Below are 16,434 nucleotides of genomic sequence, written 5' to 3'. Positions count from 1 at the left end.
AATTAAGGAGCCATAGAGGACTAGATCAAAATAACGTAAACCACCAGTTCATGCAATTAAGGTCCCATAGAGGACTAGATCAAAATAACGTAAAAGCATACAATAAAATGCATCAGTGTATTTATACATGATGTATGTAGAGTGCACGTATACAAAATCCAGTACAAGCTTTATTAATTAGACACATCATTTGGTGGATTGTTATGACTCATTATTCCTCCTTTTCCAGGCCCCAGTCTCTTGCCTTCCCTTTTCTGTACCCTGTTGATGTTTCAACGTTAATCTAATGAGTGTTGAAGTGACGGTATCCACAATTAGAAAGGCAGAATATAGTTTTCCATTTCTCCATGTGATGATCATTTCTGCTCCCCTCTGAGGCAGCATATGGAACGGTACAGCTATGAGTCCGTAAAGGATCACTGTTCGACTAGAAGAAGGCAGCAGGTAGAAGGAACATTTTCTACGGGATACCACCTTTGAAAGTGTAAACTAATTGCTGTTGAGAAATGAAATGGAAGGAGTGCACAACCAAGAGGATGGTAATGACAGGCTGCAACCAGACTTTTTGGGGGATTAGCCTTGTGTCCGGCTTGTTGTAGAGATGAGAAAATTATTTTGAAATGTGGTAGATGAGTACTCTGGTGTGGACTAGAGCTAATAATGTCATCCAGTTATACAGCAGCGTAATTTTGATGAGAGCTGTGTATGTGGGAAAATAAATTGTTGGAAAGTAGCTGCATGTCCTTGAAGTCAAAAGGGAATAATTTTGTAATGATATAAACCAGAAGTGGAAATGGTATTTTCTCTTGATGTTCATTGGCCTTGGGGAATCTGCTGGTGTCCTTTAGTGAAATGCAGCTTGGTTATGTTCTAGGCCTTCCTCTGGCATTGTAACATTTGATATACCCTAGGTATAAAGTAAGTTTCAAACTGCAAAATGGCATTCCCCTGTTCGAAGTCGATACATAATGCATACTCCCATCCAGTGTGTGGAGCAGAACAATAGGAGAGTTAAGTTGCTTCAGGACAGTTCAATGTATCAGTCTTTCAGCATGCATTCTACTTCTACAGCCTGTCTCTACACATCTGGTATACTGTATCGCATCAGTTGGAAGTTCGGCCAGCTATGATGAGACTATTATCCTATACTAGTTACTTATGTCCGGAACTGTCAAATAAGAAATCTGGGGATTCATTAAGTAGTATTTGCAAATCTGGTGGTTATTTTTATAGTTAGCTGTGAACCGTGGGTACTGAAAAAGGGAAGATGGTCTGTAAGGGAGGATAGACCACTTTAGACGGAAAATCGGGAACAATTAGAGAGTAGAAGTATTGATTTGTAGCTTTATGGTCTGACTGAATCATAATGCTGTATAGTGGAACTGTGGGAGTGTTGTGCTTTATTATGAGGACATGATAGAAGTGGTACCTTGTCTCCAGGCTGGTGTCAACACCTAATTAACAAATTTAGAGGGTTGATGCGCAAGATCAGGAATGTCTCCATCTTCATATGCCTTGTGAGTGTTCATAAGATGTAGTCCATGGCTAATAAACGTAGATCTGCGTAAGATAGAATTCCAGGTTAAAACTTCATGGGTTTATTGAAAAATATATTTGACAGAAAGTAATTAGTTATTCAAGAACCAGCCCATTCAAAATACTCAGCGTAATATAATGCTGCAAGAGCACTAACATAAGATGTCAGCCTTTGAAGGAAGCCCAAGGAAAGAACTAAATCTACATGAAATAGCCAGACTAACAGAATCTACCTTCTACAGGAACCCAAACTGGCTCATATGCATAATACAGCAGTTTTTTATAAGGTTCTAGGGTACAGAAGCCTCACACATTTACGGTCTGATATGTCATGACAGGATTGCACTAGCAAAGTTGTGAATGCATAAACCAATCCATATTCTGTTTTGCATTTGGGTTTTCTAGTCCAACCTCCAAGCAGATTTTGATAGTCTTCCTCAGCAAACCCTTCTGCACAGGTACTCCTAAAAAGTGTACTCTACTCCATTTGCATTTCCACAGTTTCACCCAGCGCCTGTACCTTTTTTAGGTCTCGCCTACGCAGTGCGCTGCATAGGAAGGGACTCATGTAATTGATCAGCTTTTCTCCCCAAAAACGTGCACGCTTTGCATTGCTTTACATTACAAGGCGTGCACATTTGGTTATTCCCTTACGGGAGCGAGCGGCGCCATGTGTTACCAAATATCGCGCTCACTCCTGTAAGGTAAACGCTCAGGAGCCAGCAGGGCATGCAGGGCATCTCTGTTGTGTCAGGTTTCCTTTTGCGTGTTAGGTTTCCTTGCCGCTCGCTGCTTTATAATCAGAAGGCGCATGTAATTTCCTGAAGGGCTCGCACATTCCATTGCCGCTTTTCTGTGCCCGACCACATTATTTTTTTTTTATTGTGCTGGTCTCCCATGCAGTCTCTCTCTCTCCCCCCCCCCCCCCCCCCCCCTTGCAGCATCGCCGTCATTGAAATGGAATTTATAGATGCGGAACTTAGCCCAATGGGCGTCAAGGCGCCTAACTCAAAACTAGCTGAAGACACCAGATGAGAGGAGCTTATTGATAGGCCTTAATAAAGCACCAGGTTTTGAGAGCCTTCCTAAAGAGATCCAATGAAGGTTGTGATTTGATCTCAAGGGGAAGTGTGTTCCATAGTTGGGGTGCCAAGATGGAAAAGGCCTTACTCCCCCATCTAACCTTCCTAGAGCGCGGGACTACCAGTTGGTTAAGCTCTAGAGAGCGTAGACATCTACTCGGAACATACTGAGTGAGCAGGGATCCAAGAGCATCGGCAGGGCCAGCCATAAGGGCACGGTAAGTGAGGCAGAGGAGCTTAAAAGATACTCTTGAGGTGATAGGGAGCCAGTGAAGACTCTCCTTGCCATGGTCGCAGAGGACAGCCAAGGCAGGGCCAGAACAAATCGCGCCGCCACATTCTGCACAACCTGTAGGCGCTGCAGAAGGCCCTTGTTGGCCCCGGCATAAAGTGAGTTACAATAGTCGAGCCTTGAACCAACAAGAGCGATCACAACCTGCGTGCCTGTGGGGAAAGATAGTGAAGGATTCTTTTAAGAATCCTAATAACACCCCAACAGGTGGCCACAGTCCTGTTAACCTGAAGTTCCATGGAGAGCTGAGTGTCGAAGATGACGCCTAGATTCCTGGCAGATTGTGTGGGAGTGGGGCAGATGCCTAAGGATGGAGGACACCACTCACCTGACCACATGCCCTGGTCTTTGCCAAAGACCAGGACCTCCGTTTTGTCACCGTTCAACTTTAGGGAATTGAAAATCATCCACTCTGCAACAAGTTGCATGCAGGACCTAAAGTTGGACGCGGTGATACATTGACTCAAGCCGCTTTGCTGTTACTGCCTCCCCTCGCTGTATTAACCAGAAAGCCGGTAAACGATACCGCGCTGAGTTTGCAGGAGCCTTCACAAATGTCAGCAACTTACTCGTCGGTATTTAGGAGGCATTGTTTGTTTATAGGCTGCGTTTTTTTGTTTTGGGGGGACATGTATAAACAAGGCTCCCTTCTGTTAAACATTATTTGAATTGACGGCTGATGTCTCTTATCATTCCTTCCCCCGGGGCCCAGGTATTTCCAGTTCTGTCCAGCTGTCCCGTGTGCCTAGTTTTGAGTTTTGGGAAATGTTTGCCGTTAGCTCCTGTGGTGTGTACTGGTTTCGGTCACTCTGCTGGCCTCCGTTGGTTTGAACTGCTCAGTGGTGTTATCTGATCCCACCCATGTGTTTCAATCAGTATGCTGCTGGCAGGGGCGTACCTTTGGTGGTAGGGGAGGGGCTTGAGGGTGTTATACCCCCCCCCCCTTAAAAAGTGTTTCCTGTAGTAAATAGCAGGGTACAAGGGCTTTCAGTCGGGTACAGTGAGATGTTGCGAGATTTCACCTGGCATTTTCACATACACACCGACTGACAAAAACACACACACTCGTCCTCTTGTCTCCTATTTTGAAGGACTTAAAAAATGGTGGTTAGTTTGAAAAATATTGCGTTTTAAGTGTTCTTAACACATTGCACCTTAAGCCCCCGTGCCCCGCTTCTTATGTGATGCATTTTCACAAGATACTCCAGCGTGGTTGTTGGGAAATCTGATGTTCACCGCCCCAGTTTTGCTGCCCAAGCCACGCTCCCTGGTAACTGGTTGCCCCGCCAGTCATGTCGTTTCTTCAGCAGAAGCCCACAAACCTATACTCTGCATCTGGCTCCAGCAAATCAATTTCCTAATTGACATAATAGAATTTTTACAGAGGGGGGTCAGATAGATTCGATATTTTGGGCAGTGGCTTAACGCAAAAATATGCCCCCAACACCCTGCAAAATGTGATGAAGCATCCATATCTCACAGATATTCATTGACTTGGTTTGCGGGGCCTGCTATACGCCCCAGATTTTTAGAGGTTGAGGTTGAAAGAGCGGGCCGAATACAGTGGCGAAGCAACGGCGCAGCAGGCCCTGTTTCAAGCAAGGAAATACCCCTTCTTCAAGCACTTAGGTAGTAAAACAGAGCCGAAATTGAGTGCAGAGGGCTCCTCGGGTCTCAGTGCCCCTGTGCGACCGCGCCTGCTGCACCGCTGATAGATGCGACCCTCGTCTATTAAGCACCTCTGGAATTGCAGCGTTTGTTAGATATTTTGTATGTGGTTGTCATTCGTCAGGGCCAGCAGGGTGTGTATATTGCTGGTTACATTCACCTGCACTCCACGTCACTGTGACTTGTGAGTGAGGTGAACTGGAGGCGGGGTCAGGGTGTGGGGGATTCCACATATTGGTGGCTCCCCAAAAATTCCCAAGGATCTAAAATTGCTTTTGATATTGATGTCAGAGGCTCCAAAATCAGCTCGCCCCGAGTGATTGCAGTACCGAAGCATCAAACGCAAAGGGGACAGACAATAAAAGGATTTATTACCCTGTTCCTCACAGCTCTAAAAATAGCAAACATTCATACATGTCAACATTTTAGGACAAAGGCGTGACGTTGTTACACTCAGGACAGTTGCCTCTCCTATAGGCTATAGTCAATATATTACTATTTATCGCACCTTTAACTTTCTGCCTCGCGGAGCATCCCTCAGCTCATCACAAATCAACAGGCGTAGGGGCTTGTTTACAAGTCCTTTGCGCCGCCGGTGCGTCACTTGTTCCCACGTTAAACACACTGGCGGCGCAAGCGGCTTGTAAATGAGCCCCATAGTTTTTCAGCTGCAAACCTCCTCGCTTGCTGTTACCAAATCGCTCTTGACCTGTACTTGTACTCAAGGGATACATTTTTGTATACAAATGCGTGGCCTTTTGTGGTTATGCTTGGAGTGGTTCAGGCCATGAGCAACAACCTATGATTGAAATTGAACTAATCTTGCTTCAGCCAAAATTAGAGGCTGAAAAAACAGAGAACAATGTGCGGTGCCTTAACTTTGCCCCTAGTGTACAGCTTGCTGGAGGTTGTGTTTTTACACTAGGGGTCCTGCAGCTCTCCTGGGAGCAGCACGGGCCCCTCCCCCACCCTCCAACCACATTACATGAAGAATCAATGTACAACATGGACCCGTTGTAAAACAGCCCAAACAAGCACTCAAGGTCCGATAAAAGGCCGGCTGTGTGGTTGTGTTGACTTCAGCAAGGGACACTGCTTTGTGGCGCATTGTGTGCAGCGTGTTACCAGCGCAGGTACGATACCGCACATGTATCTCGTATGCCCATTAAATACAAATTAAGCATACAGTGATGGCATAATTTGCGCCAATTCAACTGTAGACGAAAGACGAGGTAACAATGCTTGGATGAGAAGTGTGTGCTGTGAGGTAATAAGAGGCCTGATTATATAACGGTCACAAACATGGCGCTGATTTACCTCCAAACATTTGTACTCCGCACCTACAGCCTTGAATCCAAGCGGAACCAGACACATGGATGGGGCGTGTGCCCAAATCTAAGATGCTTCCTGGACCCCAGGAGATGGGGGTGAGGGGATGGGGGTACATCACACAGTACTTGCATTTTAGCCAACATCCCCTTGGACAAGAGTGACCAGATTTTGAAAACCAACAACCGGTACATTTTGCAAACATAGAAGTAGAACAACAATTTGTATCGAGTGAGGGAATTAGTGGCACAGGTCACCAACACGGAAAACACAGACCATGAGGCACTGAGGGCAGCTCAATGCAACGTTTACACGTCAGTGTAAAGTACATAAATTTCTGCTAGAGCCAGTTAATCCTGCTCTCGAACACATGCAAACTTGTCTCAGTCTGTGTTCAGCGAAACTGAACCCAACCCAGGACATATGCTAAATTTAGTAAAATTTGCATTATATTTGACAAATCCAGGATGCCTGATCACCCTCACTTGCATATTAGAAAAGCAAACCTACAGATCCAAGAATCCAAAGTGCTGTTAGTAAAAAGGCTGGACTGGATGAAAGTGAATCTCATGACAATGGGCCCACTTGATAGTCATTAATTCTTCCTTGTCCTGCCACGTCTGTGGTGGAAAGGCATGCCTTTATTCCCATGTTCCTCCACTCCCACTGTACAAAACAGCCATAGTACAACAGCACATTCTTCCCTCTTCCAGTCAGGCCTTTGCTACAGTATTCGCAGGACAAGCGGCACCTTCTCGTCTGACCTCACCATTAGTGAACTGAAGGTAAGGTAATTGTTAAGAACTAATGAAGCCGGCCCTGGTTAAATACATTACTGACATTTAATTGGCACAATATTGTCAGGAAACATGCCTATTTTTCTTTTGGACTGCCCATTACTGATGGCAATTCAAGCCTCGTTTTAGACGCGGTCTCAAATGTAGCACAGTTTGCTCCAGATGTACGCATACATTTTGCAATTGCAAACCATGTTATTTGCATAAAAAATAGGATTTGCATCCGTAATATAGCTTTTTGGTATGTGCCACGCTCATTTTGCGCGTAGCGAAACCATTTTAGACTCGCAAAATGGGTTTAGTGATCCATACGAAATTGCAGTTAGGAGGTGGTGTCAAAGGGGTGTGCTGACCTAAATAAGGTTTGGTATGCTATGTATCAAAGGTGTAACTTAGTCTCAAACAGGAAGGTGTCTCCATGGAATACATTCTCCTTTGTGAATGGTGTTGGCAGCCTTCCGAGGAGGCGAAGCAGGCAGCGGTCCAGTAGACCACTGTCTGATCACCTTACTCCATCCTCCATTGTTTTCCTAAACTGCATACTTTTTGTGTTTTTTAAAGCTTAAAGTACTACCAGTACAGTTAAGGAAAATGGGCTGCTTCAAAAATAAAATATTAAAAAAGTTTCCCGCTTGATAATGCAAACACAGGAGTGGTGGCCTGCTTTTTAGGTCTCGTGCTGTATAGGACACCTTCACCCGTCGTGCAGCGCTTTTTCAAAGCGCATACTTGTGCTTGTGGCGGCATACAGCTTGCGGGAGTGCGCAGCGGCGCGCAACAAGCACGAGTATGTGCTTTGAAAATGAGCAGACTGCGCGCTGTGCCAGCCGCTGCAATCTCTTTCCTGATAATGTATGTTATGCTCATTTGTGTTCATTAGGCGAACATATGACTCAGCTTCGTGGCGTTATAGAAACACAACACAGTAGAAAACTCATTAGTTTCAATCAAAACGTGGGTGCGATAAACTACCGAGATAGCTATCATCCACTATCAAGAAATTAAGACAAAATAGTTCACGTGGGCGCAAGCTCCGAGACAGTAGTCATTAAAAACAAATGTGTGTCAAAATGTCTTATGATTATCTTAACGAGTTTTCATGCCCCCTGCTTCACCATCAACTACCAGGGGTCCCCTCTCTGGTTTTACATTCTCGACCAGGGGTTACTTGTCCTCCTCCCTACCCCTGGCTGTAACCTCTGCCAGGTAGATCCTGCCAGTCCCAGCCCCTGCATCTCCAGCAGTGCCCCTCCCTTCCTTCCTGTGGGCTGGCACAGTTCCTTTCCAGACCATGCACCCCACCCTCTCATAAACCTTTTCTTCCTGCCCCTGCATCCCATGCCAAGGGGCACATCTATCCCAGTGCTTGGGTGCCCACCCGCTCCTGCACGCCATACAGGAATAGAGGTGCCTTGCGGAAGGGATGCTTTGGCAGTGACGCCTGGGAGCCACTTTGCTCCTGTACGGCAGAATAGACCTCCGTGGCAGCCAAAGCTGTTATTCACTCAAGAGCCAAGAGGGGAAGCGGGTCTGAGCCAAGGCAAAAAATAAAGACCTCATACCCATGGAATGTTTGAATCCAATATCTCTCCGGAAAAAGCCATTTAAGGCGTGTATTCCAAGACATTGGGACCCCAGGAAATCAACTCATAGGTAACATGTGCAGGTATGCTCAAAAGGACCCTCCGACCTGTCCATGTGGATTCTAAATTCGCAGAACCCCCGGGCCTCTAGTAACACGCAGAGCTCTTCTAAGGCACGGGCAAATGGGGCAACTGCCGAGTGCCCCGCCTTCCAAGGCCCCACCCTGGAGAAGGCCCCTCGCCCTCTTTTTGTCTACGTCTATAGCTGACTATGTGTCTACCCATATCCCCCCACCTTTCTACCTCTTTCTCAATCTCACCTACCTCGTTCTACCTCTTCTCGCTTTGTCACTCTCTATTGACCTGTCTACATCTAACTTACCTCTGCCCTCTTTCTACCTCCCATCTCTTTCTCTACTTCGCCTATCTCTATCTCTCTATCTTAGTGCCTCTCATCTGGCACCAGTCTCTAAATCCTCGCCCCTCTCCCAGCCTCACTTCTATCTACCTTTCCCTCCTAATACTTTGTTAACCGCCATCATTAATTTTCTGACTCCGGTCACTCCATACTTTACCTCACCTCTTGGACCCCAGCTCTCTGTCTTTACCTCGCTCTATACCCACCTCTGGCTGCGCCATAGCTCTATATCACTACTCTTTCCACCACACCTCGCCTCAACAAGCATTGGCATAGCCAATAGGTCTCGCCTTTGGGACCGTATAAATGTTTAGCCATGCAACAGTTGATGTTGTTGCACCAAGGATATTGTGCTGCATAACTAAATACTTATTTGGTCCCAAAGGGGCCACCTATTGGCTATGCCAATGCTTGTTTAAGTAGCGCTAAATGCATTGGTGCTGGCATGCGGTAAGAGGCGCTATGAAGCTCTGGCAAACTTCTCAATCTATGGAAACTATGAAGTAAATAATTGTAATGTGTCAACCATCCAGATAAAAATGCTAAAACTAGTGAGACAGGCGTATAAATGAATGGGTGGATGGATGGTGAATGGACGGGTTGCGTGAGTTGATGGCTATCTTCGGAAAGTTTCCAGTCTGGATTCCCAATCTACATTACAACCAGAACCAGGGTGTAAATAAACAGTATCGAAAGTTACAAGCAAAAATCTGGATTAACACTTTGTGAACGCAACCGGTGGTAGATGTTTGCAAACACCCTACCCACTTTGCCATCCTCTGTCGCCCCTGGCAGGTGCTGTCCGACTCCGGCGAACTCAATGCAAGCCACTCTGATTTATTTTTAGGTCTAGCCTAGCGCTCGCAAATGTGAATCCCCCGTTTCTCCTCACCTTCATTTCAACCCCCTCTTTGGTGCCCCTTTGTTTTTCGCTATCTCCCTCGCCCGAACACCACTTTCTCTCTCGCTTTCCCGCCGACTCTGCGGTTGTGTTCCCTCTACGCCCTTAAATCTGGGTATATTATTCACCATTTTTCAATTCCTCACTGTTCCCTTCTTTTCTCTTTTGCTGCCTAACCGTCTCTCTGCTTTCTCTTCCGAACCCCTTCCTCCTTCAGACTATCTTGTGCTCAGTATTCTGTTCTTTCTCTTCCCGTAACTTCGTCTGCCTCTCTACGTATCTCAATTCACGTCTTTCACTTTCTGCTTTCTCTTCTTTTCACCTATATTATCCACCCCTTTCTCCTGTCTCATCACCTTTATCTTCATTTTACTTTCCCTCACACTCACCCCTTTCTCTGTATTCTACAGACTCTACCTTATATGTTTAATCCTCACGTCCCCGTGTCTACTTAGCCCCTCCCATCCCTCCTCACTTTCAACCTTCTCTCTCCACTTTCACCTTTCCCATCTTCCACCCTCCCGTTGTTTATTTCCCCCATTAACAAGAACAAGCATTGGAAATGCAATAGGTCTCGCAGCATTAGAGTTAGTGCTTTTAGGATTGTTTATGGGTTTTTTTGTAAATCTTTAGCATTTTTGTTTCCTGTAGCCAATGCTAAAGAATAAAAAAAAAAAGCCATAAACATTTCTAAAAGCTCTAACTCAAATGCTCCGAGACCTATTGCACTGTGTGAGGGTGAGGGGTTGAGGGTGAGTGAGGGTGAGGGTGAGTGAGGGTGAGTGAGGGTGAGGGTGAGTGAGGGTGAGTGTGAGTTAGGGTGAGGGGTTGAGGGTGGGTGAGGGTGAGTGAGGGTGAGGGGTTGAGGGTGAGTGAGGGTGGGTGAGGGTGAGTGAGGGTGAGGGGTTGAGGGTGAGGTGTTGAGGGTGAGTGAGGGTGAGGGCGAGTGAGGTGTTGAGGGTGAGTGAGGGTGAGGGTGAGGGGTTGAGGGTGAGGGTGAGGGTAGGTGAGGGGTTGAGGGTGAGTGAGGGTGAGGGTGAGTGAGGGTGATGCTGAGGGGTTGAGGGTGAGTGAGGGTGAGTGAGAGTGAGGGTGAGTGAGGGGTTGAGGGTGAAGGGTTGAGGGTAAGTGAGGGTGAGTGAGGGTGAGTGAGGGTGAGGGGTTGAGGGTGAGTGAGGGGTTGAGGGTGAGTGAGGGTGAGGCGTTGAGGGTGAGTGAGTGTGGGTGAGGGTGAGTGAGGGTGAGGGGTTGAGGGTGAGTGAGGGTGAGTGAGGGTGAGTGAGGGTGAGTGTGGGTGAGCGGATCTAAATAACCAATTACACCACATCAAATTAGACAGATGCAAAAACGCTGAGCAAATCCCCCCACCGGCCAGAGCTGGGAGCGTTTATCGTGCCTATAAATTAAATTATTGATACCAGATTGCAGACGATGCGATTGGACGGAGGGAGGCGGCGAGTCTATCTGGTCCCTGCCCCTCCTCCCGCCACGCTCCGGGGCAGCTGTGGGGGATAATCTCCTTCGAGCCGAAGGCGGGCAAGATGCGCGGTGCTGTCAGGGAAGAATGCGAGCAGCGGGACACGGCGCTGCTGTTTTCGGGGGGTCTAGGGTGAGTGCCACAAACTAGTGATGCTGGGACGCGTCCGACAGTTAGGGTAGTGACGGGACTGTATGTGTGTGTGCTTCGGTACTGGGACATAAGGGGGCGCTGCAGGTCAGGTTGCAAGGCTGGACAACTGCTTGGTGTCCTGGTAATGAAAAAGTAGGGAGTTGTGCAAGTAGGGATTAAGAAGATGCACTGCTTGATCTCAGTGTGAGTACGAGTACAGCGGCAGTACGGCTGCTGCAAGTCTGGATTGGGCTGCACTGGGTGCTTGCACTGTGAGTACAGGTACAGGACAGTAGGGCTGCTGCAAATGGGGGGGGTGGGGGTTAAGTGCAGCGAAAGCGATTACCTGCGGGGATAAAGAATAGGAAAACCTAACATCAGAATGTCTCAGGTAGCTCATAATGCAGTTGGTCGGCCATATGTGCCACTCGTTGAAAACAATAAACATGCAGAATAAGCGTCATTATAGTAGGCGCGGGCGGAGTTCTTTTTACCTAGCGTGATTCAGGAAGTGTCTAAAGAGAGGACCAACGGTAATTGTTATCCTCATAAACATTGGGTGCAATCAGTTAAACAAACCGTGAGCTGTTAATACGGGTCTTTCGTGGACTTGTGCCGGTAAGGTGTCTTGTTTAAAATGGTGATTTCTGCCGTCTAGCGAGAGCAAAAGTGGGGCAGACTTACTTTCGAGCAGAGCTGCAAGGGTCTATCTCCTTCTTGATGTGGCTGGTGATGCGTGAAGTGCCGCGTGTGAGGTCCTGTTTAAATACTGCGTGGCGTGGCCAACGTGCTAGCATGCACGTTCTAACCTGTGTATGGCGCTGAGTTTAAAACCTGGAACTGGAGGTTTTCTCGAGCATACCTGTTGAAATTAACTTGTAGTCCAGAGAATTGCGTGTTATAGCTTAGGGATTAACTAATTTGTCAGCAGGATGTGTTTTGCGCAATACAGTACATGTTATGTACATTGTCAATTGCAAGCAGGAGAACAGTTTGTGAACTTTAACATCCTAAAGAATCGATGACCACATACAAAGTTAACATGAACTAATGTCGGATCTGTGTGAGACAGCAACAGGGAGCGTTGCGAGTGGCATACAAGACGGAGGGAAGAGAGGGGAGGGGGGAGGAGAAATGCGACACGGCGGGAAGGGGAGGGGGCGGAGCGGGTACAATAAACAAGACGGAGGGAAGAGAGGGGAGGGGGGAGGAGAAGTGCGACAGGGGAAATGCGAGACGGCGGGAAGGGGAGGGGGCGGAGCGGGTAAAAACTTGTAGTCCAGAGAATTGCGTGTTATAGCTTAGGGATTAACTAATTTGTCAGCAGGATGTGTTTTGCGCAATACAGTACATGTTATGTACATTGTCAATTGCAAGCAGGAGAACAGTTTGTGAACTTTAACATCCTAAAGAATCGGTGACCACATACAAAGTTAACATGAACTAATGTCGGATCTGTGTGAGACAGGGAGCGTTGCGAGTGGCATACAAGACGGAGGGAAGAGAGGGGAGGGGGGAAGAGAAATGCGACACGGTGGGAAGGGGAGGGGGCGGAGCGGGTACAATAAACAAGACGGAGGGAAGAGAGGGGAGGGGGGAGGAGAAGTGCGACAGGGGAAATGCGAGACGGCGGGAAGGGGAGGGGGCGGAGCGGGTAAACAAAGACGGACGTGCACGCGCTTTTAAGCTCAATGCGCATGCGCATTGAGCTTAAAAGTCACGGGCACTGCAAGGAATCGCCACGATTCCTTGCAGTGTGGATAAAGAGCGGATAAGTCCCAATACTCTCGCCTTGCTCGATGCGCATGCGCATCGACAGGCGAGACCTAAAAAACGATAACAAACCAGCATTAGTACAGGCAGGAAGAAGTTGCCAGCATTAAAAGGGCATAACAACTAAAAGGCATTTTTTATGTTAATTCTTTAATAGGATTGTTCAGTTGTACATAATGTATTTTTGTTTTTTATAAAAGATAACAAAAATGCTTATAACACTTTATTATAACTTTTCAGCATAGTTTAAAAGGCATTGGGAAAGTCAATAGCTCTGGCTCAACACTTATAAGGTCCCAAAGGCGGGACCTATTGGCTATGCCAATGCTTGTTCTCTTTATAAGCTTCTACTAAGGAAGCACATCACGAGAGGTACTACAGCCTTCCTTGTTTATGTAACATTACAGTGATTGCACTTGATACAGATCAGTCATTCTACTGCTAGCACACCTTTACCTTCCCAGCTGAGGGTAATTCATGCGGTTGCCTTTTACCTACATGCTTGTGATGTATATGCAGGACACGAGTGACATTAGTCACCGAACATCCAGGAGACATTGTTTGGGGGCCAAGTGCAGGAAATGTTGTTGTTTATTTTGTCTACTGGACAAGTAGGCACGCCTCCCTGCAACACACATTCCTTGGCTGCCAGTTTGTAGTACCTTGATATCGATGTGTGAAAGGGGATTGTCTGCAAGTAAGGCAAGACTTTCTCGTCTTCAAGCTTGAACAACTTATGCAGTCATTAATATAACAACTTTACTAATAAGGCGAGCAAACCAGGGAAATGCAATCAGGCAGTGTGGACAGAGGATCATGTATGTAAAACCATTATGGGCAAGATAAAAAGAAATTAGGGGCGACATTCTCAAAGAAACGCACACAAGTGTATCCAGAGGTATTTGTCCTTTCTTTGATGTGCAGTTACATTATTCAAGAATTCATAGGAGTTTGCAGATGTAGGTCTGGAATCTGAACTCCTATCAAATGTTTGTGAATTGCATTTTCCAATGAGCAAATATATATGTATATATTTGCATGTGCCAAAATCTGGGGTGCAAGTGCAAATTTAATTTGTCTGCACATTCTTTATTCCCACTGAAGAATTTGTTTTATTCCTGCCCGTGTCTGTAATGAATGAGCATAATCAGAGAGGCTATTATTTGTGCTCTGATATAAGGAGAACCATGCCTCAATGAGGCACCTCACTGCATGGCACCACAATGAACAAATGGATTTGTGTGTTTTTTTTTTACACATGGCAAATACATTTCTAAAGCATCCAGACCCTCGGACGAGTAGATCATTTATAAGATTCCATAACTCTTGATCATGAGTAGTGGAGCAGTGCATTCATTACTTGAGCTTTACTTGTAGAATTTAACAATATCTGATGAGTTTCAGAGTAATTTAGGTTTTGCTTCGTGAACATAACATTTAGGTTTTGCTTCGTGAACATAACATCCCTTTGTTATTTTGGTACTGGTTGAGCGTACTTTTTAAAACCATTTAAAAAAAAAAAAAAGATTTTTGGTTACTATGTTTAAGGCTCATCCATTTCATTCCTAGGGTAAGTTTCTTTAGTGGATTTTTGGGAATTGTGTTCTGATACGTTTAGATGTCTAGAATTTCCCATACTCAAAGCTATGTGGTCACATCCTGTGGTTGTACATTGCAGGTGTTGGGCATAGCCTTAAGTCACACTCTGCACTTAGTTCCCCTTCCGCCATTACTCTGCCTCCAGCAACTGCAGGACATGTCCTTTATCCTTGCCCAGTAGTTGCAAGGAGCATGGCGTGGCCTTTGACCCCTTCCTGCACGTTGTTCCCCTGCCTTCGAAGAATAACTTTAGAATTGCCAGCTCAACATGGCTTATAGTTCTACCCAGAAGTCTCAAAATACAAGGCGTGACCTATGGTAATACCCCGTATGCATTGCCTGGCCTCAGGTCAGTGCTCGTATGGTGGGAAAGTGCTGATTCAATAGTACTAACTAGACAGGAGTCCTTGTGTTTTCACTTATTGAATACCTTGTAGGTATTTCAATCAAACAACAACTTTTGTAACTCCCTGTAACCTTTGTCTGCTGCGACCTATCTGCAATTGTTTTAACATGATCAAATCTAGGTGGTCATATTTTGTGTGTGAAAAACTGCATGCATGGCATCATGGCTATAAGCAGTTTTCCCCAAGTAATATTTTTCTACAGATACATTCAGTGCCAGCAAGTGCCACTCACAACTTTGGACAGGACATCACCCAGTTCGTAGTGCAAATAATGAAGAGTTTAGGTTAATTGTTACGTCTATGTAATGCCACCTCACCTTCTGTTTACTTTGTAGGTACAATATGTATAGTCCCATATTTTTCATCACAGCTTCACCTCGTGGGTTCTGGACCTGGCCTGTGCGACTCCAAATGTCAGCCAGTTCCCAAATCTCATAATGGCTGCTGTAGTTAAAATCCCATATCTTTCCAACCAATTAGATCAAATTTGGTTGTAAAGTGGCGTAGCCGGTTAGGGATTTATAAGATGGCTAAGGGATTCAAAAGCTTCTATGTCAATCAGATTTGATTTGTAGATCAGTCAAGCTATATCAGTCAAGCTCTTCTCCGTTTTTGTATTTATCATTCTCCAACAATCAATATACAGCAAATAAATTAAATCTATCATGATTGGTTTTAATCTTTCCAACTCTTTTTGCTGTGCTGAATGGCCATCGCTAATTTTAGGACTCTCCTATAATGGCTTTGAGTTGAGGGCCTGGTCTTTGCATAATCTTTGACGAAATGATAATAAAAACACATACCTAAAGATCGTCTAAAAAGCAAATACTTTTTGGGCAGTTGGCAACTAATGACTGGAAGATTACCGATGCTACATTCAGACCTTGAATGATAATATTTACATTTCAAGAATAGTTCTTTTTAAAACATTGAAATTCTGTAATTTTGAAAGTTTGCCTGCCTATTCATCCTTGCTTATTTTTTATTCATGCAGCCCTGGAACAATCATCTGCGTGGACCAGGGAAATTTCAAGAGCAGGTTAGTCTTAAACTTTATTAGCACCTCTCCAAAACTGTATATGTGTAAATTATAAGCTTTGTACAAGTTGCTGGTTTGAAGACAATCTAATTTACAACATTTTGCACTATTTTATATGCATTTCCAATGTAGAAATTTAAGAGTAAGTACTGAATATATAGTATCCAAGTGGAAGGAGAAATTAAGCCCCAAGACACATTTATTAGCCATTGAGCCACATAAATGCTTTTCATCACTTATTTATTCAAAATAAACACCAGCGCTTTAGCTGTGAGAGATGGCTTGATTCATTAAGGCTAGAATGTATCCGCCCCCTAATAAGTTTCTGCCCCACTTTGTTGGTATAGGTTGCTGAAATAGGAAGGTCTACAGTGCCATCATCCCCCACAGACTCCACATTT

General features: G+C 45.5%; 1 protein-coding gene across 1 annotated transcript in view; it reads left to right on the top strand.

The window, feature by feature from the left end:
• The window catches only part of LOC144772597 (myb/SANT-like DNA-binding domain-containing protein 4), a 79,566-nt gene that overhangs the window by 45,296 nt on the left and 17,836 nt on the right, over positions 1–16,434 (top strand). The window contains exon 3 of the mRNA XM_078657029.1: positions 15,989–16,033. Within this exon, the coding sequence (XP_078513155.1) occupies positions 15,989–16,033 (45 nt within the window). The remainder of the gene's footprint in view (positions 1–15,988; positions 16,034–16,434) is intronic.

This window comes from Lissotriton helveticus, chromosome 8 (genome assembly GCF_964261635.1).
Source record: "Lissotriton helveticus chromosome 8, aLisHel1.1, whole genome shotgun sequence".
NCBI classification, from domain to species: Eukaryota; Metazoa; Chordata; class Amphibia; order Caudata; family Salamandridae; genus Lissotriton; species Lissotriton helveticus.
Note: the sequence above shows the minus strand (reverse complement) of the source record. Positions and strands in the feature narration are given on the sequence as shown.